This window comes from Saccostrea echinata, unplaced genomic scaffold (assembly GCF_033153115.1).
Source record: "Saccostrea echinata isolate AGI-Se365-2 ecotype Australia unplaced genomic scaffold, CSIRO_AGI_Sech_v1 ptg000027l, whole genome shotgun sequence".
Classification (NCBI taxonomy): domain Eukaryota; kingdom Metazoa; phylum Mollusca; class Bivalvia; order Ostreida; family Ostreidae; genus Saccostrea; species Saccostrea echinata.
Genome location: NW_026889776.1, coordinates 2,646,500 through 2,672,825, shown reverse-complemented (window position 1 = coordinate 2,672,825; position 26,326 = coordinate 2,646,500). Strand labels below are relative to the sequence as shown.

The 26,326-nt window shown below is 32.8% G+C and overlaps 2 protein-coding genes across 3 annotated transcripts; one reads left to right on the top strand and one right to left on the bottom strand.

Moving 5' to 3' along the window:
* Positions 1 to 674: 674 nt before the first annotated feature.
* LOC133193305 (ragulator complex protein LAMTOR1-like) lies at positions 675 to 12,577 on the bottom strand. The gene is made up of 6 exons (XM_061329254.1): positions 12,469 to 12,577; positions 10,124 to 10,188; positions 4,790 to 4,870; positions 3,178 to 3,249; positions 2,475 to 2,604; positions 675 to 2,158 (listed from the first exon to the last, which is right to left on the bottom strand). The coding sequence occupies exons 1-6, from the start codon at positions 12,520 to 12,522 to the stop codon at positions 2,066 to 2,068; spliced, it is 495 nt and encodes a 164-aa protein (XP_061185238.1). The 5' UTR covers positions 12,523 to 12,577; the 3' UTR covers positions 675 to 2,065.
* Positions 12,578 to 12,721: 144 nt separating this feature from the next.
* Positions 12,722 to 24,790, top strand: LOC133193304 (probable asparagine--tRNA ligase, mitochondrial). Of its 2 annotated transcripts, XM_061329252.1 has the most exons (13): positions 12,722 to 12,846; positions 13,139 to 13,248; positions 13,443 to 13,563; positions 18,287 to 18,427; positions 18,837 to 18,917; positions 19,073 to 19,182; positions 19,732 to 19,864; positions 20,578 to 20,682; positions 20,834 to 20,871; positions 20,964 to 21,024; positions 23,909 to 24,040; positions 24,154 to 24,278; positions 24,598 to 24,790. In XM_061329252.1, exons 1-13 carry the CDS (start codon positions 12,730 to 12,732, stop codon positions 24,740 to 24,742), a joined length of 1,419 nt encoding a protein of 472 aa, XP_061185236.1. In that variant the 5' UTR covers positions 12,722 to 12,729; the 3' UTR covers positions 24,743 to 24,790. The 2 variants fall into 2 exon arrangements, with proteins under 2 accessions (XP_061185236.1, XP_061185237.1); XM_061329253.1 differs by lacking the exon at positions 20,578 to 20,682.
* The last annotated feature ends 1,536 nt before the right edge of the window (positions 24,791 to 26,326 follow it).

The window sequence follows — 26,326 nt, the reverse complement described above, 5'->3', positions numbered from 1 at the left end:
TCAGTTTGAAATCAATCTGCAACGATTAATTTTCATGACTGAGGAAACATTCTCTACAAATACAAAGCAAAATAAATGATTCGCGGCGATTAATATTCACGAGTAAATGAAAGTCGCGAAACTTGCGAATATTTCTCGCACGCGAATAAAAGTTGGTTTACAGTAATACAAGTAGTTCAGATGTTTGATATTCCATCAAGAATCTAAAGTATAAATATTCAGTGTTTTCCTTCTAAATTTTCTAATTCACACTAAAAATGTATATGGATTTTTTTTTTTTTTTTTTGAAAGCAAGAGATTTTCCTGTATATATATATATATATATATATATATATATATATATATATATATATATATATATATATATATATATATATATATATATATATATATATATATATCTAATTCGTTCTATATTAATTTACATGTCATGTTCTTCCCTAACATGTGTATTTTCATTTAGATTCTCATGAAAAACATTCAGAATCAAATATAAAGTACATGTACAATTTGAATATGACCAATTTTAACAAATGATTACTTGGTCATTTATTCTCCATGGTATACATTAAAGAAAATAATCATTCATATTTTCTTTTAATTACTAAAAAAAGGCCCATTGATTAATGATTTTAGATGATTATGTGTATTATACATTAATTAACCAACCCTAATATTCTTGCATTATGTATTACAGATAATACATGTATATCTCTGTCAAATGAAATATACAAAGTATACAGTAAAACACACTTATAGCAAACACACATAATATACTGATGCTTACAGTGAAATGAATTCATTCCCATTGGCTTTAGAACATATTGTGAACTTGACAGATAAATAATGAAGCAAAATCTTCCAACCCTGGCACTTCATTATAAGCGTGTTTTACTGTATCTTGTGTACAGTACAACATGTCAAATCTAAATGCACCATAAATACTGTATTCTTATATCTATTTACATGATCAGAGAATACAAAATGTTGTTTAACTCGGGTGACCTGCTAATGAAGCCCAACAATAACATTCTTTCATACATAAGAACTCTCTCACTGAACACAACAGCATGCTATAGCAGTACCACTATTATTTACAAAATATGTACCGTAACTTATCACAGTTTTCAATGCAATTCTTCAAGTATTCTTACAATCTTTCATCAATATATGATTTTACTCTTGCACAAAATACAAATCTCAAATGGAAACAATGGAGACATAACTTGTAAAGGGCACAACTAAAACTTGTACATGCATTTAATGAATAAGACACATTTATTTTGATTTGTTTGATCAAACTCATTAAGAATCTTAACAGTTAAACTTTGTTTCCTGTTTTTAGAAGGGTATGGACAAATTGTGCTTCTATTTTAAAAGGAGGAGTCCAAAAGCAGATAAAATGGTTAAAATATAAACAATTCTGTTATATAAATTGCACCCACAAATCAATTTCTCATAGTGCTGCTCATTTTTACACGTAAAAGTATATTGCACAAAGAAATACATGTATATATGTTAAGATAATCCCCTTCATCCACAGGCAATACAAATTAATTGCTAATTATGCAAAAAATATGATTCACTGTTGCAAAATAAAACTTGACTGTAAATGTACATAAATTGAGTGTATTCAAAATTTAGCAAAATCTTCATACTCAACTGATAAGTGCAATTATAAATTAACACACTTGGGTCTTATAGACGATAGTAATGGTTTAAATCATGAATTAGTATGTACATGAATTAGCAGCAACATACGTAGCATATGGAGCAACACAAGGGGTGCTAAAATATAATCACCACTAAAATAAGTATGTTTACAGTATTATCATAATCTATACAGTTTGAATTAAGGTAAAGTGGAATATCATGTAATACACAAAATGTTATAAAATCATTAAAAATAAGACTGAAATATAGCGATTTCAGTCCTCCCTGAACAAACACTGACTTAGTCGTAACACAAGATGGAATGAAATAAACTCTGACGTAACTCAGTCAACAGTCACAAACTTTGTCCATGCATTCTATATTAAACACAAACTTAGCAGTCCTCAAACCTTCAGGGGACTCCAAATGGTACAACAAGGTCTTCTTTGTGATGTACTCGTACTTTACCTAAGGCCTGTGCTGCTTTCTCGGTTGCCTGTGTTATCTATGGAATAAAAAAAATTAAATATCATTAAAGTTCTCATAAAAGTTATTGTAACTAAGTGGCTAATGATAATGTTTCCATACTTAACTTCACACTTGGTCTCTATATAGCTTTACATTAATTTTAGTTACATGAGAAACAGCTTTCATCAATTACTTGTCAAACTGTTATATGTGGCTTATAGCATATAACTAATTCATCTTCCTGAATAATAGAATAAGACAATATATATATATATTTTTTTTTTTAATTTCCTTGAATTCATCTCCATCACTGAATCTCCTGTTTTGTGTTTAGAAAATAATAATAATCTTACCAGTTGAATGTCAGCTAATGACACAGGTGCAGAACTAAGTACATTATGTGGAGCGGTCATGCTGTTAGGTAGTGGAGGTCGACTTGCTCTAATTTTAGAGGAGCCACCTAAGACCATGTTTACTCTATTGCTGTGAAAAAAATGAACAAGGATTATCTTAAATGTATTTATAGTGCTTATCTAAACTGTGTACAGAATATTATCAAGGTCAAAGAACAGCACTGATCAATTTATATACTTTATTCACATATCCAAAAGGGGAATACCTCGATTTTCTATTTTGCAAGTCGAAAAATTGAGTTATTCCCCTTTTTCACCCATATAAAAGGCCTGTAGTCTCTATTAGGTACAATATTTTTTCTTGTTATAACAATAAAATTTACAAGAAAGCATAATTAACATTATTCTTCTTTTTTTAAAGTTTCAAATAATATATGAGTACAAAGAATGAAGCAAGATTAGCACTGTTGACAGGAAAAAGAGAGAGAACTCTTGCTTATCAAAAACAAAAAAAAAAAAACAAAAACAAGAAAAACCAACAACAAACATAATTAATCCTGCATGCCACATTTAATTCAGCTTCTTTTTTTTTCCTCAGAAACTCAAGATTAATTTTGTTTGCTTGGTTTGTTAGCTTTTTTTTTTGTTTTTCTTCTGTTTTGTTGTTGTTGTTGTTCAGCAGATTCACTGATATTAAACACACCTGTACTGAAATGCTCTATCATTGTATTCCTGTTGCTCTACAGTATCACCAGGAGAAACATCTATTATTTTCCTTAAGAAAAAAAAAGACTGTTATTAATTCTTTTCAATTTTTTATCTTTTGGTACAGAAATAAGGTATATACATGTATCATATTAATAAGCGCATAGCTCAGAATGTATTATCAAATCAATGAAGCTATTGTTGAATTTCAACACAAATTATTTAAAAATGTTCAGACTAAATGAGTTTGGATATGCTTTTTCTTAATAATTCATAAAATTGGCATTAATAAGAAATGTTTGAGAAAAATATATACCCTCATTGTGGCAAAACTAGAAAGGGATAGTGTAGACAGTTGGTTATCTACTAGTCGAAGGAGAACATAATACATGTACTAAGACTGATCATTATTCACTTCTTTGAGGGTACCAGTGCGCCAAAATTGATGTCTGTAAAGCAACTGGTTCTCAAGATACTGAGCTGACACTATCTTTCTATGTCTAGTGTCTAAAGTCTAAACCCTTGACCTTTAATCTTGTGACTCAATGATCATTAAGGGTTATTTACTCCTTAAGGCGAACCAGTGTGTACTACGTATGATGTCTGTCCAGCAAAGGATTCTCAAGATATTGAGTGGTCAATATCTACCTATGGCCAATTTAAGCAATGACCATTCACCTTGTGACCTCATAAGCAATTTGAAAGAGGATTATCAACTTCTTAAGGGTAAACATATGAAACTTGGTAAACTGGTCCTTAAGGGGAACCAGTTTACAAGTTTACCAATTCTCATATGTGTTGAGCAAAGGGTTCTCAAGATATTGAGTGGTCAGTATCTTCCTATGTCCAGTTTGACCCTTGATCCTTTGTTCTTGTGACCTCATAATCCATTGTGGTCAACTACCCCTTGTAAGGAAACCTGTATACCAAGTCTCATATGTGTCAAGAAAGATCCTCAAGACAATGAGCAGTCAACATATTCCTTTGTCCAGTTTGACCCTTGACTTTTTGTCTTTTGACCAAAACATCTGCATTGGTCATCTACTCCTCAATAAGAATTAGTGTACCAAGATTAATGTCTGTCTAGCAAGTCTTCTAAAGATACTGAGAGGTCAATATCTTCCTATGTCCAGTTTGACCCTTGACCTTAGACTTTGTGATCTCAAAATCAAAGGGGTCATCTACTTTTAAAGGGGAACCAATGCACCATGTTTGATGTTTGTCAAGCAAATGGTTCTCAAGATATTGAACTGACAAGGTTTTCTATATTTAGAGTACTTTGACTTTGACCTTTGGATTTCAAAATCATTAGGGTCATCTTCTCAGGGAGTTCAAGTACACCAAGTTTGATGTCTGTCAAGCAAAGTGTTCTCAAAATATTCAGCTCACAATAATTGGTCTACTGACTGACCAACTCACACACCGATGTAATGACTGACCAACACAAGCAAAGTAATATGCCCCTTTTTTAAGGAAAGGGGGAGGGGGCATAAAAATTCTACACAGCTTCAAGCTAGGTTTCCCATCTTACTTTAGAGGTAAAATAAGATGACAAAATTTTTAATGCAAGTTGTTGAAATTCATTTTTTTTTTCAAATTCATGTACTTACCTAACTGTTCTGTGTAATATTTTCTCTAGGGCTGAAGGTTCATCCACTTTCTGCACATTTCTCTGAGATGGTGTATTATAGCTTTTAAAGGGAAGCAAATATGATTAACTACAATATATATAATATACATACAGTCAAACTTCCTTTAATATCTCAAACTTGACTGGACAAAAAAAAAATTCCAAAATATCAGAGGATTCAAGACAACAAGGTTTAAATTCAAAAAGAAAAGGTGGTTGGGACTTCCACCTCACTTTAACATACACATGGTATTCAAGATACCGAAATTCAACCATACTTTGATTTACGAGGGGTTATCAAAAAGTACGTGGACTGATGCGATAAAATTAATACTATGTAGTCTGTGTTAACAAAATTTATAAGAAACATAAAGCAACAAAAGTTTAAGAGATGTTGAAAATTTTAGCTCGAAACGTTGATAATTTTCCAAATTATTCTAAAATAAAACAAGAGGCCCAAGGGCCTTAACGGTCACCTGAGTATGATACAACAATTTCAAGGATGCATAGAGTATTAAATGAACTGAAAGGTGAAGCTTTGTTGCCCAAAAGCAAGAAAAATATGGTGATCATGATCAACAAAAAAATTGGTCTTAATATTCATTAACAGTTCATAAATTAGGTTCTAATCTGTTCCCCATTTTATCACTATACAGTATATTAACAAATTATCAATGCTTCTGTACTATTTTAATCCTTTGTTGAAATCTCTTACATTGGCATCTCTTGGTCTTTGATGAATATTTAATAAGACAAGTAATTTTTGTCTCATTTTTATTTATCTACTACTTACAAGTCTATCTGATCATTAAAACTATGAAAGTACTTTTTGTATTATACAATAAAAGTTTTTGCATAATTCTCTTGTTCTATTTACCTTTCAAGTACATTATTTACAGTGATAAATTATCAAAAGTAAATGGCAAAGGGGAATAACTCCTCTCAGTAGAATACAAACTAATAGAGCCCTGGCCAGGACCAGAACACTTGACCAAATGGTCCAGATGTTCAAAAATCTGGTAAAAATTCCCTTCCTTATAAAAACTTTTACTCTGTTTGCCTCAGATATGCCCAGGTGCGGAGAAGATTTTTAAATAAATAATGCATTTTTACTACAGATTCACTATATTATCAATAGAGCCCCAACCCCCAACCCCCCACCCCCAAAACACCAGAGCTTCTGACCCTGGGACCATATGTTTGCTCATCATCACTTTGTTTATCTGCTTAACACTAAGGAGCAAACAGGATTATTTAATAGAATTAATGCATTTTCACTAAATTATCAAGAGCCCCACCCTCACACCAGCACATCTGACCCAGGGGTCATGAAATTCACTACTCTGGAAGAAGCACACTTGCTCATCATAACTATACACTTAGCTTCTTTGCTTTTTTAACCAGAAGAAGAAAAGAATATTTTCAAAGAAATTTTGCTTTTTCACTTTATAATCAATAGAAGCCCCCCCCCTTCCCCCTCACCAGAACCCTTAAACCCGGGGTCATAAAATTCACAATTTTGGAAGAGGCATCCTTGTGTATCATAACAATGTACTTTAGTCTGTTTAAGCAATACCCAGGGGCAGAGAAGAAGATTTTCAAAGAAATAATTCACCTTCACTATAGGATCTATATAGCCCCGCCCTAGCACCAAAACTCCTGTCCCCGGGGCCATGAATTTCACAATTTTGGAAGAGGCATCCTTGCTTATCATAACAATGTACTTAGTTTGTTTAAATAATACCCAGGTGCTGAGAAAAAGATTTTTAAAGAATTAAAACATTTTCACTTCATAATCAATAGAGCCCCGCCCTAACACCAGAACCCCTGATCCAGGGGCCACGAATTTCACAATTTTGAAAGAGGCATCCTTGATTATCATAACTATGTATTTAATGTGTTTCAATAATACCCAGGAGTAGAGAAGAAGATTTTCAAAGAATTAATGCATTTTCACTATATAATCAATAGAGCCCCACCCTAACACCAGAACCCCTGACCCAGGGGCCATGAAATTCACAATTTTGAAAGAGGCACTCTTGCTCATCATAACTATGTACTTAGTTACTGAACTTAATACCCAGGAGCAGAGAAGAAGATTTTCAAAGGATTAATGCATTTTCACTATATAATCAATAGAGTCCCGCCCTAACACCAGAACCCCTGACCCAGGGGCCATGAAATTCACAATTTTGGAAGAGGCACTCTTGCTCATCCTAACTATGTACTTAGTTAGTTTATTTAATATCCATGAGCAGAGAAGAAGATTTTCAATGAATTAATGCATTTTCACTATATAATCAATAGAGCCCCACCCTAACAGCAGAACCCCTGATTCAGGGGCCATGAAATTCACAATTTCTGAAGAGGCACTCTTGCTCATCATAACTATGTTTTTAGTTAATTTCTTTAATACCCATAAGCAGAGAAGAAGATATTCAAAGAAATAATGCATTTTCACTATATAATCAATACCCCCCCCCCCCTTCACCAAAACCCCTGACCCAGGGGCAATGAAATTCAAAATTTCTGAAGAGGCACTCTTGCTCATCATAACTATGTACTTAGTTAGTTTATTTCATACCCATAAGCAGAGAAGAAGATTTTCAAAGAAATAATGCATTTTCACTATATAATCAATAGAGCCCCCCCCCCCTTTCACCAGAACCCCTGACCCAGGGGCCATGAAATTCACAATTTTGGAAGGGGCATTCTTGCTTATCATAACTGTGTACTTAGTTAGTTTATTTTATACCCAGGAGCAGAGAAGAAGATTTTTGAAGAAATAATGCACTTTTACTATATGATCTATATAGCCCCACCCTAGCTCCAGAACCCCTTACCCTGGGGCCATGAATTTCACAATTTTGGTAGAGGGCTCAATGCTTATTACAATCATGCTAACAGTTTGACTGCTTGATGTCCAGGAGTAAAGAAGAAGATTTTTAAAGATTGCCTTAATTTTACTGGTTTTTGCCCCACCCCTCAGGCCCCAGGGGGGCAGGGACCATGAAATTCACAAATTTTGTCCCCCTTCACCCATAGATGTTATATGCCAAATTTGGTTGAAATTGGTTGAGCGGTTTCAGAGAAGAAGCTGAAAATGTTCAAATGTTAACGCACAACGCACGACGCACGACGCACGCCGACGGACGAAAACGGATAGCAATAGGTCACCTGAGTGACTCAGGTGACCTAAAAAACATTATATGATCTCCCGGCGCTGTCGCCGTTTAGTTTCATGACGTCCGAAAACGTCATTGTTTTTCATTGTCCGCTCTCTCTACCTCCTTATCTTGATGAGATTACCTTGAGTTAAGTAAGGACTTAAGCCCGTCTTGTTTATATGACTTTATAATGTCATGAACAGCTGCTTTCAATGCATATAATATTGTAAATGGATCTATACAAAGGGAAAGATGCCAGAATACTTAATTTGTTGATGTTCAAATTCTACCACACATGATCAACGTCACTTTTCAACGTGACTGACTTTTGACACCCTGACTACAAATCGAAATTAACTGTGCATTTTTCATCTCTCTGAATCTTTTTGGGCATTTAAAACAAATACTCTGGATGCATTTTATTTCTCTTTTGCCCGTTTTAACATTCCTTAGGTCTATACCAGTTTTTCCAGGTTCGAAACTTTATAGAATGCTGGAAAAAGAAACCCCCTACCCCTTTTTGACGTCATTTTCAAGCCTTAATTTTATGGACACTCCATATAAAATTTATGATAAAATTTCATAGAAAGTACAGAATGGGGTAAATATTGCAAATTTTACAGAACAATTGTGTGTTATTACATGTCTGAAATAACGGGATATTTTGATGACAAATGCTCATATCAAAAGAGTTTTTCTCAGTTACACTCAGGTAGAAAAAACGTCATATTTGAGGTTGCGCCGCCTGGACATATCATTGCTTACAAAAACATTAAAAAATTATTTAAAAAATAAAACTTATGATTTATGGTTTATTCTATAGATAGAAAAGATGATGCTAACTATATGTTTAAAAATTCATTGATGTACCTAAAGCGGTTTTAATCTTATGGCGCTAGTCCACGAACTCTTTGATAACCCCTCGTACTTCATAGACAGGGTTCTCCACAAGGGGACGAATTGCCATAAAGCATGACGATTGAGAATCATTCAGCTGATGCTCAATATGAGTAGATATTTTTAATTTCTTCATAAGAGTGAATTTTTTTCTGAGTACATGTTCATTATGTAAGATGTGATTTAAAATACTAAAAATATAAGTCTCAGCGGAGTTATGATGTCTTGTAATTGACAAGCATCCAACAAATTTCTTTGGCCAGAGAAAATTCAACAAAATTATACATTTATATATTATATAATATACATTTCATAAATGTTTTGTTATAACTTTTTTTTTGACATACATGTATCTTATGCTTTCTTCCATGATGTAAATTCCCTTTACCCGCACTGTGGTTAAACTTGAAAAATTCAGACTTTCTCATGTATAGATTTATATAGGAACCAATTTTTAAAGGTATAACACTTTAAAATATTCTGACTTCTTTAACCATGAAATCAAATCCCCTTGAATCAATATTTTTCCTCAAACCTTGAAATTTTTACCCCTCAAAAATATGTGATTTAACAGTATTCATTTTTGCTTTTTTTTTTTACTAATCTCTCTAAGAAATTATACATGAAAATGGATCACCAAGTCAATGTTTTTAAAGTTACCCCAGTTTGTATGAAAAGTCACATGGCACTATTTTTAGCACCGGTGCAATATGTAGGGAAAACTGCGGAAAAAAGATGGTATGTTTGTATTGAAAAAAAAGAGTGAAATATCACTTATACTAACTTTATTTCTCTGCTCTTTTTAAGTTGTGGTACACTCAGTTAGTTTTCAAAGATCATGCAGTAAAAAGCTTACGCAGTGTTAAATTGATGCTGTCCATCCTTCTCTTCATTTGTGGGCCATTTTTTTTAATGCTACTCCTTCAACAGTTTTGATCGAATTTCAATAAAACTTGACATACAAGAAGCAACATCAATTCTGTGTATATGTTTATGAATTAAATTTGATGAACATTTTTAGAGTATACTTAGATATATAATTCTATATCTTGCTTTTTTAAATTCAGCTTCTGGTATTGCCATAGGAAATGAAAATATTTGTGAAATCAACCTTTAAGTGAAACTTAGGTCAATCATGCATTTGTGCTTTCAATGGCATTTAGCTTTTGCACAGCTTCCTCCATGGTTAAACTTTCAGATGTGGAGAACCCTGATTATTACAGACATTGTGTTCTCCTGTACATACATACCTTGGTCCTGATTGGCCACCACTGGTTGGTTCTGGAAGAAGTCGATCTCTTTCATTTGGTCCACCCTGAAATTTTAGAATACACTGTATTATAAGTTAAAAGATAAAAGAATATTAATGTTACTTAAAGTGTGTTTCTTCAATCTTACCTCATGAAAATATTTTTTATTTTTTATTATGTATGCATTAATAATTGGGCTTGTTATAATTTAACATATAACATTTTTGATTTTAATTCAAAATAAGTACACTGTACCTGGTATGAGAAGTGTTGAAACTGTTGTGTCTGCCATTTATTGTTTCTATCTAATTTTATCATCATACAATGTTTATGTGCCATAACTGTCATGTATAATGTGGAGCAATGATTCAATACAAAGACTCAAGTTTTCATTGTCCTGTACTGTATATGCCTCTTAACATATGTTTAAATCTACGTGTGATGTGTTGTGTCATATACAGTGTATGTTGTGTATGTTTGTGTATAATATTGTCAGCAAATTGATCTATAGACCTAATGTTTTTGTTATAAACTTGCCTTTAAATAAAGATTATCATATGTTCACATTTCAGTTATTTTTAGTGATTTATCACTGCTTCAATGGCATGTTATTGTCATTGAATTGTGGGTATTTAAAGCATAAATCTGGACACCATACCCAGAGTGTGATACAAGTATCCCTTCTAATATCACAAGACTTTAGACACATAGATTTAGACACCAAAGACTTGACAAAATAGTAAAAGTACATAAACCATCTTCCCGTGTTGGCCTTAATTACCATCAAAATATTTAGAAAAAAAAATGAAGAGCTTTGATTGTTTGAAAATTGGGCATTCCAAGTAGTTTTGTTTTTTCCTTCTCTAACCACTAATCCAAAGAATCTTTAATCAAATAATTAGGGTAATAAGTAACATGTTTTTTTATATGTATATAGTATAATATGTCCAAACACGATACCATTGGTTCCATGAAAATTGGCCGATTTAGATAGAATTTCAAAGTACATATAGGAAAAATGCAGAAAAATATTCAAGATTTATTTCCCTTTGATTTATAAATTTACAAGTTAGTAAATATTATTAAATGATAAAATCATTTTTAGACCTTTCAAAATCTGCCAGTACCCTGAACTTTTACCTGGCTGAAATCATGATTTACCAGCTGTGATATTTGATGGAGAAAAATTTGACAACACATTTAATTAAAATCTCTTCCACAAGGTTACTGTGCCTCCTATTTTTGTAAAATTTCTGCCCGATTCTAATTTTTTTGAAACCCTTGCATTCTATATTCTTGGAGTCCAGAAATTAATTAAGAGTATATATGACCTACTGTCAATTTTCACAAAGTTTGACACTTCAAACTCAAAGTGAGATGTACAAGTAAACAAAGTCAAATTCACTGACATGTTTATATCTGAAATTTAAAAACTATGAAGTGCAGGTTTGCAAGTCAAGTAGCACATTTAACATAAAAACACAGTTATTTCCTTTTCATTGAAATATTTCAAATAAACATTCACGTCTTCCCTCCAATGTTAAGGCGCCTTGGTAAAATAAGATGTTTGAGACCGATTATGATTTATATTTTGATTTTTAAACAGTGTATTGTCACTAATTTTACAATATGCTGGGTGATATTATGAGTTGAAAGCAAGTTAAATTTGTAAGTATTTTTAATTTACTAGTAACTAAACCTTAAAATCTTATGTTTATTTGTGTCACAATTGGGTTTCATTTGGATCATATGGCACTTATGTAAACACATGCTAGCACATCTACCATGCCAGGTGTTAACTGCAATGAAGTAATTCAAGTATTATTGTGTGGATGGATTAGAGGAAATAATTACCATTAATTATGTGCAGTTTGGACCAGTACGGTCATACAGATTACAGAATATGCAGCATTCGGACTGCACAGATTTTTTTTATTATTTACATTTGTTAAAGAAGTGCACCTCATATTACAGACCTACTTGTTTATAGTATAGTTTTTATTTCTCAACTGTGTAATTAGAAAATTTAAAATTTACTGGACATGCTGCTGAAAAACATTAAAGATCAAAACAGAGACATTTAATTTTAAAAAAGATAGCGTTTTGTAACCAGCAAGCACTGACAATTATCTACATTGCTATACTAACCACCATTTATCTATAGGAATGTGAGAAGGACACATTCGAGACATTTTCAGGAATACCTTTCATACGCATTTTTTCCGGTGCAGAGAGAAAATTCGAACTAAGCTTACCAATTACACAGCTCCCGAGGAGGAGTCTCTATATTTTGACAACATATGAAAAATCTCCAATGTTACAAAAATATACTGTGCATAAATTACCGAATATGGATCATCTCCATCTTTATCGCTGCTGTCGCTGAAACAACAACCCATCGTCCACTTAGCGACCTTCACCTTGTATCACATGACATTAAAGATACGCAGTTAATGGGATGAGAAAACCACTATAAAGAAAAAAAATAGCAAATCTAATTAATTTTTTGGAATAAAGATCAAAATTTATTCAGAAATATAATTACCAATTTTTATTCAGTTGATTTTTCTCTCTTTTTTCTGTTTTATTTGCTGCGGCATGTAAATATGTCTGCGCCCTTGATGACAAACATGAAACTACTCTGTTCAAACTGTCAAAGGTTTTTGCATCGATTTAACACCAGGCGATTGTCAAATGGATGTACAAATAACAGTATTTTAAAGGTTTTTATGATACAGTTGCTGATTTTTCGGAGATATATGTTTAATATATTATTATTGTCATCTCTCTCACTAATGATCATTGAACATTGTCTACTGAGAGCTGAGCAAGATGAAGATAGCACTGAATATTATTTTAACTCGATATCCTCATATTTTTTTTAAAAAAAAGATATACGTTGAGTCATATGTAAGGGCTGTCAATTCAAATGACTGCATAAATGGCATAATATGGTTTTAAAATTGAATGAAATTAAAGCCACTTAAAATTTAAAATATTTCATTTTTACTGTAGGGTTGGGTTCGCCATATCAGAAAACAAAAACATGTAACTTTCATTCATGTCAATGACGGAACCCAGTTATCCACAACACAGATTGTCACAGAACCTAGATTATGTCCAAGGTATGATCTTCAACTTATGAAAAATGAATTATTCCTCATTAAAAAAAGTATTTTTTAAGAAGCATTTTCAAGTTTGAATAAGATAAATATAATTATACAGCAATATACTAGTATTTTCCTGGATAAACATTGTAATAGCTGTTGTTATATAAAATGCAGATAGTGTAGTGATGTACTAGGTGAAATATTTACAGTGAATTGACTGAGGGCAGTTGTATAACTGCAACTGGAAGATTTCAAGAAAGTATTGCAAAGAAGCAGAATATTGAATTCCAGGCAGAAGATATCAAAGTTCATGGCTTCTGTAATCTACAGGTAATAAACAGTTTCATCAAAAAGTATAAAAATAATGGTAGATGTAGTTTCTTAGCTGTCCTTTGATGTACATTTTACAAGCTTATTACCTTATATTTATTACAGCAAATAAAATTACCTGGTACCATTTTGGTACTTTCAGTATATAATTATATGTACAAGAAATAAGCACCCTTCTTTATGGTCACGGATATACCTGGTCATAAAAGTTTAATTAAGTTATTTCTTAGTGTTTCTCAGTGTTACAGTTTTATTAGAAAAAGATGTTAATGGTAACCCAACAACAAAACTTTATGATAAACATGATGCCAGACTTCCACTTTTCTATCGTCAACTTCCCTTATTTATGTAGCTATATACTCTTATCACCTGCATGTGGAGTTTATGTCTCCCAGTTGATTAAATATGCAAGAACGTTAACATGCTATAGGTGCAAACAATTTCTAAAAGAGACAAGCTATTGACAAGCAAGTTGATGAAACAAGGATATCAACAGCCTTGTTTAAAGTCAACTGTTTGCAAGTTCTATGGTAGATACAATAACCTAGTTAGCAAATACAATCTATCATCAAGTCAAATGCTGACTGATGTTTTTCATACTACATGTATTTGTAAGGCCATTATTTACAAACTGAATTGTCTAAGGATTTTCTATTTGTCTGATCATGACAAGGAGCACACAATAGGTGTGACTCATATATGTGATAAGTCAAAGACCACAAAACTGTATAGGAGCCATAAAAAAACTGGAATTTGGGTGAAAAAACTGTCCACTGCCTATCAAAAAACGGTACCAAAAATGGTATAAAATATTGCTTAAATTCTTCTGATAAGGCACCTTATTTCTAAACCAACAAATATATATTGTTGCAAATGTCTTATTATGCCCCCGGATCGAAAGATCCCGAGGGTATATTGTTTTTGTCCTGTCTGTCTGTTTGTCTGTTTATCTGTTTGTCTGTTTATCTGTTTTTTTGTTTGTCTGTCTGTCTGTTGTCAACTTTAACCTTGCCCATAACTTTTGATTGGTTGGAGCTATGACTTTCATATTTCACATGTGTATTCCTTGCAGGGATGGGCACGATTACTGAAAAATGTAATCGATTTTATAAAATAATCGATTACTTAGAGGAATTTTGTGTAATCGATTAATAATCGATTACACTCATTATAGTCCTGTAATCGATTGTAATCGATTACTTTGGAAGATGTAATCGATTAATAATCGATTACTTCCAAGTTTTTATCCCTTCAAATATCAAAGCAATATTTAAATGGTAAATGTTGATGTTAGCCACTGAAGTTTGAATGAGTTCCTGCAGTTTCAGTGCAGATTCTTTTAAGGTTTTATTCTGGCTAACATTCTCACTAAATGCCCAAATGAGGGATTCTCTACAATGGAAAGTGGAGACATGTGGTCCTTTCCACAAAAAATCTTACGAATAAGATAAAAACTTGACCACTATGTATTTTTTTTGTTTAATAAGATATTTATTATTTTCCCAGATATTATTTACATTGTAATCCAATGTATTAGAATAATAAGATTCTTTGTGACCTACTACAGCTGAAATACTTGTTGGAGAATAGGAAAATTTTTGTATTAGTCGTAAGATTTTTTGTGAAAAGGGCCAATGATTCCTACAATAAAATATGCAAAGGAATTAATTATTCCTTTCAACCTTGGATATCTGAACCTCCACATTTATTGACTTGTTGCAAAAATTATTTAATATTTTATTGTGAATTACTTCATTAGAAGTATTTGGGCTGCCCGTATGTTGACAGTACATATTAAACATTCCTGTGCGTGTCTTTTTCAAAAAAGTAAGTAAATTAGAACTCTTAGTAATAAACATGTAAATTAAATGTGTCTTTAAGTAATGAAACAAATAGCACAATTTCATTCTGTATTGAAATAAATGTTTTGAGAGATATTAATTGTTTTATTAATATTGTTTGTCTTCAATGGAATAAAAGTTAAACACTTGGTAGTTCACAGTTTACACCTCATTATCTGCAAGTCAGGGATGTCTCAGTCAATTAATTAGCCAATTAAGATAAGCAAACACAGTGACACACTCCTCTCTTACAGACACTTATAACCTTTCACTAATATAAAAGCAACCTTACAAGTTGGAATGAAAACATGCGGATGATTTTGCAAATTTTAAAGTTATTAAAACACAAGTTTGAGGTTGTTTTTAAACATTTTCAGAAGTATTTCCATCTTCTTTTTTCGAGTACAATATAGTTTATTTACCAAATTATTTATATTTAATACAGCACTTCAATCTGTTTTTGCTATTTATAATTTTCTATTACAAGACAAAGTTTTTCAACATCTGAAATATGAAAAGGGACATGCAGCAAGAGGACAGTGGGTCAAATGTAAAATCCACACGAAAAATCTGTATATTTTATTAATAAATGGTTGAAATACACTTCTGAATTATTAAATACTAGACCAGTAGGTCTATAATGCAAAATTTATTGAGAACATCATAAAACTTATAATAATAAAAGTTAGGAAATCTAAACATTACACCAGGTGGTTTATATTTTATATCAAATTTTTATGTGTGACTGACTGGAAATAATTCTCCAAAATAACATCCATTTATGTATAAAATAATCGAAAGTAATCGAACAAGTAATTATAATTACATTGAAAATTTTAGCTGTAATCGATTAAATTATGATTACAAGTAATTGAAAATCTCTTCGATTACAGATTACTGTCGATTACTTGAAAAAAGTAATCATTACAATCGATTACGATTACTCGATTACGATTACCCCATCCCTGATTCCTTGTGACAAGACCTTTCTTTGGGTACCATCATATTTGACCTTTTGACCTTGACCTTGGAGTTTGACCCACTTTTGCAAAATTTTATGAGACTTTAACCTTGGCCATAACTTCTGAACGGTTGGTGCTTGGGGTTTCAAACTTCACATGTGTATTGTTTGTGACAAGACCTTCCTCTGGATATCAACCTCTTTGACCCTTTGACCTTGACCTTGGAGTGTGACCTACTTTTGAAAAACTTTAACCTTGGCCATAACTTTTGAACAGTTGGAGCTTGGGGTTTCAAACTTCACATGTGTATTCCTTGTGACAAGACCTTCCTCTGGATATCAACCTCTTTGACCCTTTGACCTTGACCTAGGAGTGTGACCTACTTTTGAAAAACTTTAACCTTGGCCATAACTTTTGAATGGTTGATGCTAGGGCTTTCATACTTCACATATGTAATTCTTGTGACAAGACCTTCCTTTGGATACCAACCACTTTGACCTTTTGACCTTGACCTAGGTGTTTGACCTACTTTTGAAAAACTTTAACCTTGGCCATAACTTTTGAATGGTTGATGCTGGGGCTTTCATACTTCACATATGTAATCCTTGTGACATTACCTTCCTTTGGATACCAACCACTTTGACCCTTTGACATTGACATAGGAGTTTGACCTACTTTCGAAAAAACTTTAATCTTGGCCATCACTTTTGAATGGTTGGTGCTAGGGCTTTCATACTTCACATACGTAATCCTTGTGACAAGACCTTCCTTTGGATACCAACAACTTTGACCTTGACCTTGATGTTTTACTTACTTTTAAAAAACTTTAACCTTCGCCATAACTCTTGAACAGTTGCAGCAAGGGCTTTCAAATTTAACATTTTTTATCTTTTGGCCTGGATTTTGACTTGCATTTGAGAAACTTTAACCTTCGCCATAACCTGCCATACGGGGGCATCAGTGTTTCACAAACACATCTTGTTTTAAAAGTTGTAATGGAGATTTGAATGCTTTAAAATTTCATATATTGTGTTTTATAATCACAATGTTCTTATAAATTGACTATAAATCAAGCTAGTTTAGATGATAGTTTGTTTGCCAGCTTTATATAGTATTAACGTGAGAGTCAATGTCTCCAATTTACATCTTGTTCATATTACTAATATATACATCAGCAATGCTAAATAACAGCAGCAAATACAATCATACATAAATTTCAGCACATAAAAACTTAAAACTATATCCTTTATTTCAGTGTAATCATGGTAATAAACATCGTATATTTTATACCTACAAAGATCTGGGTCAGATTCCTGTATATTAAGTCATGTATATCAACTTTAGAAGTTGGCTTAATTTTTTTCAATCAAGTTACGAAACATTAATAGTTATAATTAAGTACCCCTTTAAAAATAAAGCTACCTAAAGCGGTATCTTGATACGGATTTATAGCAAGATAATTATCCCAATTGGCAGTTCACACCTTCACACACGATGGTTTGTGTACACTACGCAATTATCAGAGGGTCAAGTATCAAACACAGGTGACGTTTTCCAGTGTCTCGTGAGCAAGAATGAGAGGAAAATGGTGGCATTTAGCGAGATATTCAAAATACTGTACAAATTTTCGTATTCCGTGAATTTTGGTTTCCCGCCAGTACACGATGAATGGGCTCGAAAAATGGAACATTTTGCATACCACCGGTACATATCACATGTATGGTGACTGGACAACAGCCAATGCTTACCCCTCTATGGCATCTGATCCTACCTCTAATGTTTTTGGAGGTTCATGTTTACTCTCCTCCTGATTTGTATTGTTTCAGTGGACTTTTGAGCTTGATTACTGTTTGTTATCTCCATATTTCATGTTCAGATGAAATATGTAAATTTTAATGAAATTGTACATAACATTTTCAGAAATATCCTTTTCAACCAAGAACAATTCACTCTAATGATTACTCAAGACAATATCCTCACCTTAGACCAAAAACAAGTCTCTTCTCCTCTGTAATGAGGATCAGAAACACTGCTACAATGGCTGTGCACAGGTACTTCCAGGTATGTAGATGTCCTTTTGTTCTTACTTTGCCATAATTTTACATGATAGATTTCTTCAGAAATACTAGTAAACAGGAGAGAGAGAGAGAGAGACTCAGAGGATGCAATGTTTTACACAGTAATTTATTATATAAAACAGATTTATATGATAATACTTGAAAATATAACAATTTTCTAAATACATGTCATCAAGAAACTGTCATTTGAAATGTTACATATTCAATACAAATGTTATCCAATAGTTACTAATTAAAGTTGTAGACAGTAGATAACATGTGTAGATAAAGTAGAAAGTTTAATTTTAAGGAGAATGGCTACATATTTATTTTTAGGAGAATATATACATATTTATTTTAAGGAGAATGGATACATATTTGTTTTTAGAGAATGGATACATATTTATTTTTAGGAGAATGGATACATATTTATTCACACACCTATTTTATCATCCAATGACTGTGAAGGTGCTGGACAACTTTTCACTGTTAAGGTAAAATTATATGTATTTACTGTCTAATAACTTTTCTACTTATGTAATATGTTCATTGTTGTCCATGCTTTTTTCAGAACAGACTGCCAAAAATAATTGTGCATAGAAATTTGAATATTTTCTCAGCATTTATAAAATTGGTATAAAATTTGCAGATTTCAGACAAACAAACTGAAAGCAATGAAAAGAAAACTGCCTCTGAGTTCTTTTACAGTCAGGCATTCCTCACTGTGTCAGGACAGCTCCATCTGGAGGCCATGGCAAGGTAATTCTTCCAGCATCAAAGCTACTTCTCTTGTTCACCTACATGTATCTACTTTTGTGCTTCGGTTAAAGTAGGTGTTATGTGGAAAACATTGAGCAATTCCTTATAGTGATATTTCCTTGGAGCCTAGTGTATAATATGACCCTCCCTTAATCTTTATAAACACATACTGATTACCCTGAAGTCAATATTTGTAAGTGCATGGTTAAAGTTAATTCCATATTTAGTTCCCCCAATGCAGACAATCTTTCATCATAAATATCTGCAAATGTAATCCAAACTTAACTCCATTTTCTGAATTTCAAAGAACTTTTAAGCACAACTTTCCTTAAATTGTTAAATTAAATGGAAAGCATTCCCTGTAATTTAGTTGAAAGTTCTTCAAATCATGGTTCTTAGGATTGAGATGTGCTAACAAATATGTGTCAACATGTTCACTACTGAGCTCTCGGTATTGATATAAGAATACAGATAAATATTAGTTGTTAGTTTTGTTGGTAAACCCTGAACAGAGAGGTATAATATTGTTTCCTATAATTTTAATGACAGTGGGATCAGTAAAGTATACACATTTAGCCCCGCCTTCCGTGCAGAGAGGAGTGCGACCACTCACCATCTAGCAGAGTTCTACATGATTGAAGCTGAACTCTCCTTTACTGATAGTCTAGAAGACATCATGCAGGTAATTGCATAATCATTAATTGTATTAGCCAAGCTACAGATGCTTCCTATGTATAATATCTCTGGGAGACATATCATTTTTTAAGCAAGTTCTTCTTGATCTTCACATACATTGATACAATAATGCCTTTGTCATCACTTTTTTTTATGTTTTACACTGGACAATTGATATTTTGTGCAAGTACATGTGTTTAAGGCAGTCCGTGGTTATAAATAATCTTGACCTTTGATCTCTGAATGAAATTGCTAGTTTTTGGGCAAGAAAGCTTTTCTCAGCCAGAATTTTCTATTCTTTGGTATTGATCTTTGTTATTTTGTATTTAATATACAAGTACCATCATAAACAATGTGCCATGACCTACAAACAACATTGACTTAAAGGCAACATAATTCTTGGTCCAGAATACATCTGTTATTATTGTTTAACCCATGTTCCTGATTTTTAGCATGTACATCATAAGATGATGTATTGACCTATATGTGGCCTTAGCCTTTGATTTTGGAAGACAAATTATTTATTTCTTTTGCATAAACTTTACTTGGACCTGAATTTTTATAATCTTTCAGATTTACAATATCTGGCATGTAGATGTCTCCATAAAAAATTAAGTGGGGAAGGGAATTAACTGAGTGGGGAATCAAAGCATGTGTACTTTAACAATATTTCAAATTTTTACAATGGGTTTGGTCTAAAAAAAAATTTTATTCATTTAGCTGATGGAAGGTCTTATAAAGTTCATCACTAATGACACCTTAAAAACTTCTTCAAAGGATATTGAATTTGTCCACAAGAGGAACTCAGTTTCAAAAGATCGTGTTGTAAGTATTATAACTTATCAAAGTATTGATTTGTTAAAATTCTGTTACATTGTACATGATGGTGTGTCTTAAGAGGGGAACTGTGTGTATAGGTTCACTTATGACATGTATTTAAGATTCTATAGACTGATATTTTGATGTTTGTTTATAGAAAGCTATTGAAGCAATGACTGAGAAAGACTTTATTAGGTAGGTATCAATACAGTATATGTTTTTATTATGCAATACATGTATTTTTCTTAAAATGTTGGACAAAGCGAAATAAACCTTAATCATTACAGGATGCCATATGAAGAAGCCCTAGAGATTAGTAATAGAATTTCTGACACTTCAAAACTTAAGGTGAGCAATACAGGTTCATGTGACCTCTGGAAGCCATAAAAAAGACACCACTGACTCTTAGTTGTTATGAATAAGAAAATGCAGATAAAGTGCATGGTCCATCCACATCACTTAATTGCTTGGTTATTTAATCTAGCTTGTTTGACTACAAAGCCACATTCCATACAAGCCAAAATGATACAATTATTTTATCAAAAATAGGAGATACTGTCAAACCTAGTTATCTTGAACTCAATGGTACCAAGGAAAAACTTGGAGATATTGAGGATTTGAAATATCGAGGATAAAATACTTTAAGGATTAGTGGTTGGGACTTCCAAATCACTTCAACATATTCATGGCAAATTATTTTCCTGTGTAACATGCATTATATGAAATTTGCTCTCTGATTTAGCTAACTCTAACCAAGGGTGCATAATTTGAAAAAAAAATCCACTCAACTTTGGAATGTCTGCATATGAATGGTGCAATTAAAGTTCCTAAAAAGATTTTCAAAGTTAATTTCCTATATCGTCTCATGTAAAATTCCCCTATTGTAACGGCACCCTTCATTTTAAAAATTCAAAAAAAATAAAAAGATTTTTTCCTATTTATTTCAATGAAAAACTGAGATTCCCTATTGTGGCCCCACCCTATCCCAAGGGGCCATGATCTGAACAATTGAATCTACAATACCTCAGGTAGTGTAGATTCAAGTTTGTTGAAATCTTGAACACCAGGGGTAGGTTGAGGCCACAGTATATTATCATATTTTTACATAGGAATTTATAGGAAAAGATTTTAAAAATCATCTTCTCTGAAGAACAGTAAAGCCATGATTAGTCATATACAATCATCCTATGGTAGTGTAGATTCAATTTTATTCAAGTCATGGCCCCTGTATATAGGATGAGGCCACAAAAGGTGAATCAAAATTTTACATAGGAATATACTTGTATAAAGGGGAGAAATCTGATGAAGAACAGCAGGGCCAAAGTGACTTAGGTGAGCATTGTGGCCCATGAGCCTTTTGTTTAAATTTTGGAAAGGGGGGGGGGTAAAAAAAAAAGAGGAAAAACGCAAGCAGCCTTAGCAGGGTCTGAAATTCACTGTATACAACTCGCAAAACGCGAGTTAGAATTCCCAAATTGCGAGTTAAAAATTAGGTAACTTGCAAAAACTTGCGAGTTGAGTTTTTTTGCATTGAAACTGTAGCAAAATTATATAATATGACAGAACACAATACTTTTGATTTAAATCAGTAATTTAAATAAAAGTTACACTGTAGTTGTATTTTGTGTATTGTACAGTAGTTACTTTTTCCTTAAGTTACATGTATTTAATTTATACAAGTTTAACTTTATATGAAAATTGTGCATAGTCTTATAAAATTGCGAGTTCACTTTGTTGGTACTCGCAATTATTTGCGAGTTGTAATTTTAGGGAGTTTCTAACCCTGCTTAGGTAGTGCAGATTCAAGTTTAGTTAGATTCACTGCCCTGGGGAACATGAAGGGGCCTCAATAGGGAATACGAGTGTTGTCCATAAAGTTCATTGACAATGACCTTTATGTCAAAATGAATGGTCTTAGATATACTTATTGTATACCAAAATATTTGTTATGAAAATCCAAGTCAGAATAGTTTAGTTTTGATTGTTTGAACCTAATATTTGTGTAAAAATTGTAGTCTTTAAGGGTCACAAATAGTGCGCATGACCCAGGGTTAAAATGCTATAAACTTTGAAATAAAGTGTTCTGAAACTGATTATTTTATTTTTAAAACAAGTCAGAACTTAATGAAAATGAAATATGTAGCAAATATAGCGGCGATTGTCATTTTATGATATCTTTAGTATTGCGTACTATACAGATAGTAAAAATATTAAGAATAAACTGCAAGAAATATGTTTTATAAATTGGCAGAAAAGGCAACATCCACCATCCGAACGGAACAGCATCCAGTGATAAAGTTATGTTTTAGTATGGTTGAAACAACTTCGGAGACAATCTATTTATTCAAACAACTTGAAATTATTGGAATGTATTTAGTTCATTGATTTGGAATTGGTATATATGATTTTTAAAGATGTGTACAATTTTGGAGACACTACAAGGAGTGGAAAACCACTATTATTTGATGAAAATAGGATATCCCTATTCATGACGTTGTTATAAATCTAGCGCAGCGTCCGACTGGGCTGCTCTGCCTGCATATACGAAGTGTTAATATTGATGGTGATCTTAAATTATTGTGTATTGATTTGAATTTTAAAAATTAAATGAATTATGATTTTGGAGCAAGTCCATTCCCAAGTAACTATAAGCCCTACCTGGACCAAACTTTCATGAATGATGCATCTAGGAATGTACACTAACCAACCTGCTTCGGATGCTGGATTCGACCTAGATTTTCCACATGAGTGAATTTTAGCCATATTTTACCCAAACTAGCATGGATGATGTATCTAGGGATGGATACTTCCAGACTTGCTTTGGATTCTGAATCTGACCTACATTTTCTAGATGAGTGACCAGGGTAATTTTTTTGGAGTAGCTGTATAATATTATGGCCTGATTATTATGATTAAACTTGCAAAGATGGTGCATCTAAGGATGAAAACTTTCAGACTTGCTTTGGATGTTGGAACCAAAATTTTCTTTAGTAAACAGCTAAAAGTTTTTTGAGCAGGTCTATTTCCAAATAACCATAAGTCCCACTTAAACCAAACTTGCATGGATATTGATCTTGGGATGTACACTAACTAGAAAAAAAATATGATGTGAAATTTGCCTTACTTATAGATAACATTCATTGAGGTGAGTTTCGTAATTTTTGATTACCTATGTTTTAAACTCATTTCACTGGTGCAGAATAACATGCTGATGATGGCTTCTTTTTTTCAGTGGGGAGATGATCTGCAGAGAGCTCATGAGAAAGCTTTAGTAAAGCATTGTGGGAATGTTCCTGTATTTGTAACGGATTACCCAGAGGAACTCAAACCTTTTTATGCTAGACGAAATCCAGACAACAGGACAGTAAGCATGAACAATCTTAATGTATAACACCCTTTAAATGCCTTTTTAAATAAAGAGCCAGTCTTTTTAAATTTTAAAAACTCAGACTTAATGAGATAACCTTGAATTGTTAGGTGGCTGGCCTTGACCTTTTGATCCCTGGTGTTGGGGAGCTTTGTGGAGGGACACTCAGGGAGGAGAGATATGACTTACTCCATCAGAAGTTAAAGTCTAAAAATCTCCTGGATGCTCTTTCTTGGTAAGTCTTTTTGCTTCCAACATCTTACAATGAAGATAGGATCTTCATATTACATTCTGTTACCCACATCATTCAGCAGCTTAATCAAAGTCATCAGTACAAAGGCTAAGTTGGAAAGGGAACCAGACATAAATACTAGTGATCATTACGTATTTATAATGAAATAATAGTTGTATCCTTTATAACAAAAAGCTATAGAAGGTTATAATGCACACCTGAACATGCCATAGGCCTTTATAGCTACTACAATTTAGAAAACTTCTGAAATTTTCAAATGGAATAAGAAAGTCTTAATCTTGGTCTGTGTCTTTTGATCTAGGTACCTGGAGCTAAGAGAATTTGGCTCCTGTCCGCATGGTGGCTTTGGAATGGGATTTGACCGTTATCTACAATTTCTACTGGGTATGCCAAACATAAAAGATGTTACAGCATTCCCTCGCTGGACTGGACATTGTCCACTCTGAAGATGACCAGTCATTAGATCTTAAAAAAATTTACAATAAATATTAATGCACAAAATGTTGTCATCTTTGTTTGCACGGAGAAACTAAACTTTGTACAAGTTTTGAGTTTAAGATATCTTAAATGCAGATTTCTTGTCTTGTTGATGATGCTAAATCTCACTTTTTATATTTGGGTGAATTACCAGATTCAGGTTTTTGAATTGGTCTCATTTCTGTCATCAATGACATACTGTATGTATACAAAAATTGGCGTATTCAAAATTTAGCGCAATCACTGGGTATGGAGTTGTTGGCGAAATCATGAATTAGCGCTATACATGCCTTATATTGTATTTATAAATGATTTTATAGCGGTATTCATGAATTAGTGCATGGTTGTCTGCACCAAAGCCGCTAAAATATGAAGCTTGCTTTTTTAAGTACACATACAGTATTTCTAAATGTGCAGAGATAGCATGCAGTCACATTTATTGTATTTAGATGAAACAACATCTAGTTTTCTTAAGTCTTTATTTATGAGATATCTGAGGATTTGAGATATCGAGGGTAAAATACTCAAAGAAAAAGTGCTTGGAACTTTCAAATCCATGTGACATATCCATGGTATTCTGGGTATTGGTGTTCAAGATTCCAAAGTTAAGCTAAGACCTGTACTATGTATGTCCTGCACAAATATTAACTGAATAATGATCTAGAAATGCTATTTGCTGTGGACAGTACTATTTTCTGAGTAGATTTTCAGGCCTATAAGGATATGCTTACTGATGCATTCATCTGGTACAAGACCGTGTCACAAAATTATCCATCAAGACAAGCTTTATAATCTTAATCTTATTTCAATATATTTTTTTCTTTTTGAAAGTCATATTTTTGTTCAAGTTCTATCTAGTAATAATTTAATATCGCAATTAAAAAATAACTAAAGGCAAATTTTATTGTTACAGTCTAGGTATTGTCTTACATGTAATGACTTTAAAATAATACACAAAACAACATTCTTTAAATTCTCTGGCCAACAAAAAGAATATACAGTAAAACTGCTTTCAACAGGGCTCATATACTCCCTAGGGGTAACCAGTGTACCAAGTTTAATGTCGATCAAGTAAAGGGTTCTCAAGATATTGAGCAGTCAGTATCTTCCAATGTCTAGAGTAATTTGACCCTTGACCTCTGACCCTGTGACCTCAACATCTACAGTGGTCAACTACTCCTTAGAAAAAACTGTGTACCAAAGTTTGATGTCCGTCAAGCAAATGGTAATTCTCAAGATATTGAATGGACTAAAATTTTCCTGTGTCTACTCTTCAGGAGGTACAGGTGCTACTGTACTTGTAATGGACAAGATCTTCCTATGTCTAGAGTACCTGTAATTTGATCCTTGACCTTTGAACTTGTGACTTCAAAATCAATAGGGGTCATCTACTCATCAGGAGTTGCCAGTGCACATGTACCAAGTTTGATGTCTGTCAAAGGGTTCTCTAGACTATGAGAGGACAACACTTGGTCTACTGACTGACCAATAAGATCAAAGCAATATGCCCACTTTTTCAAGGAGGGGGGCATAAAAATTCACTCATCACCAGT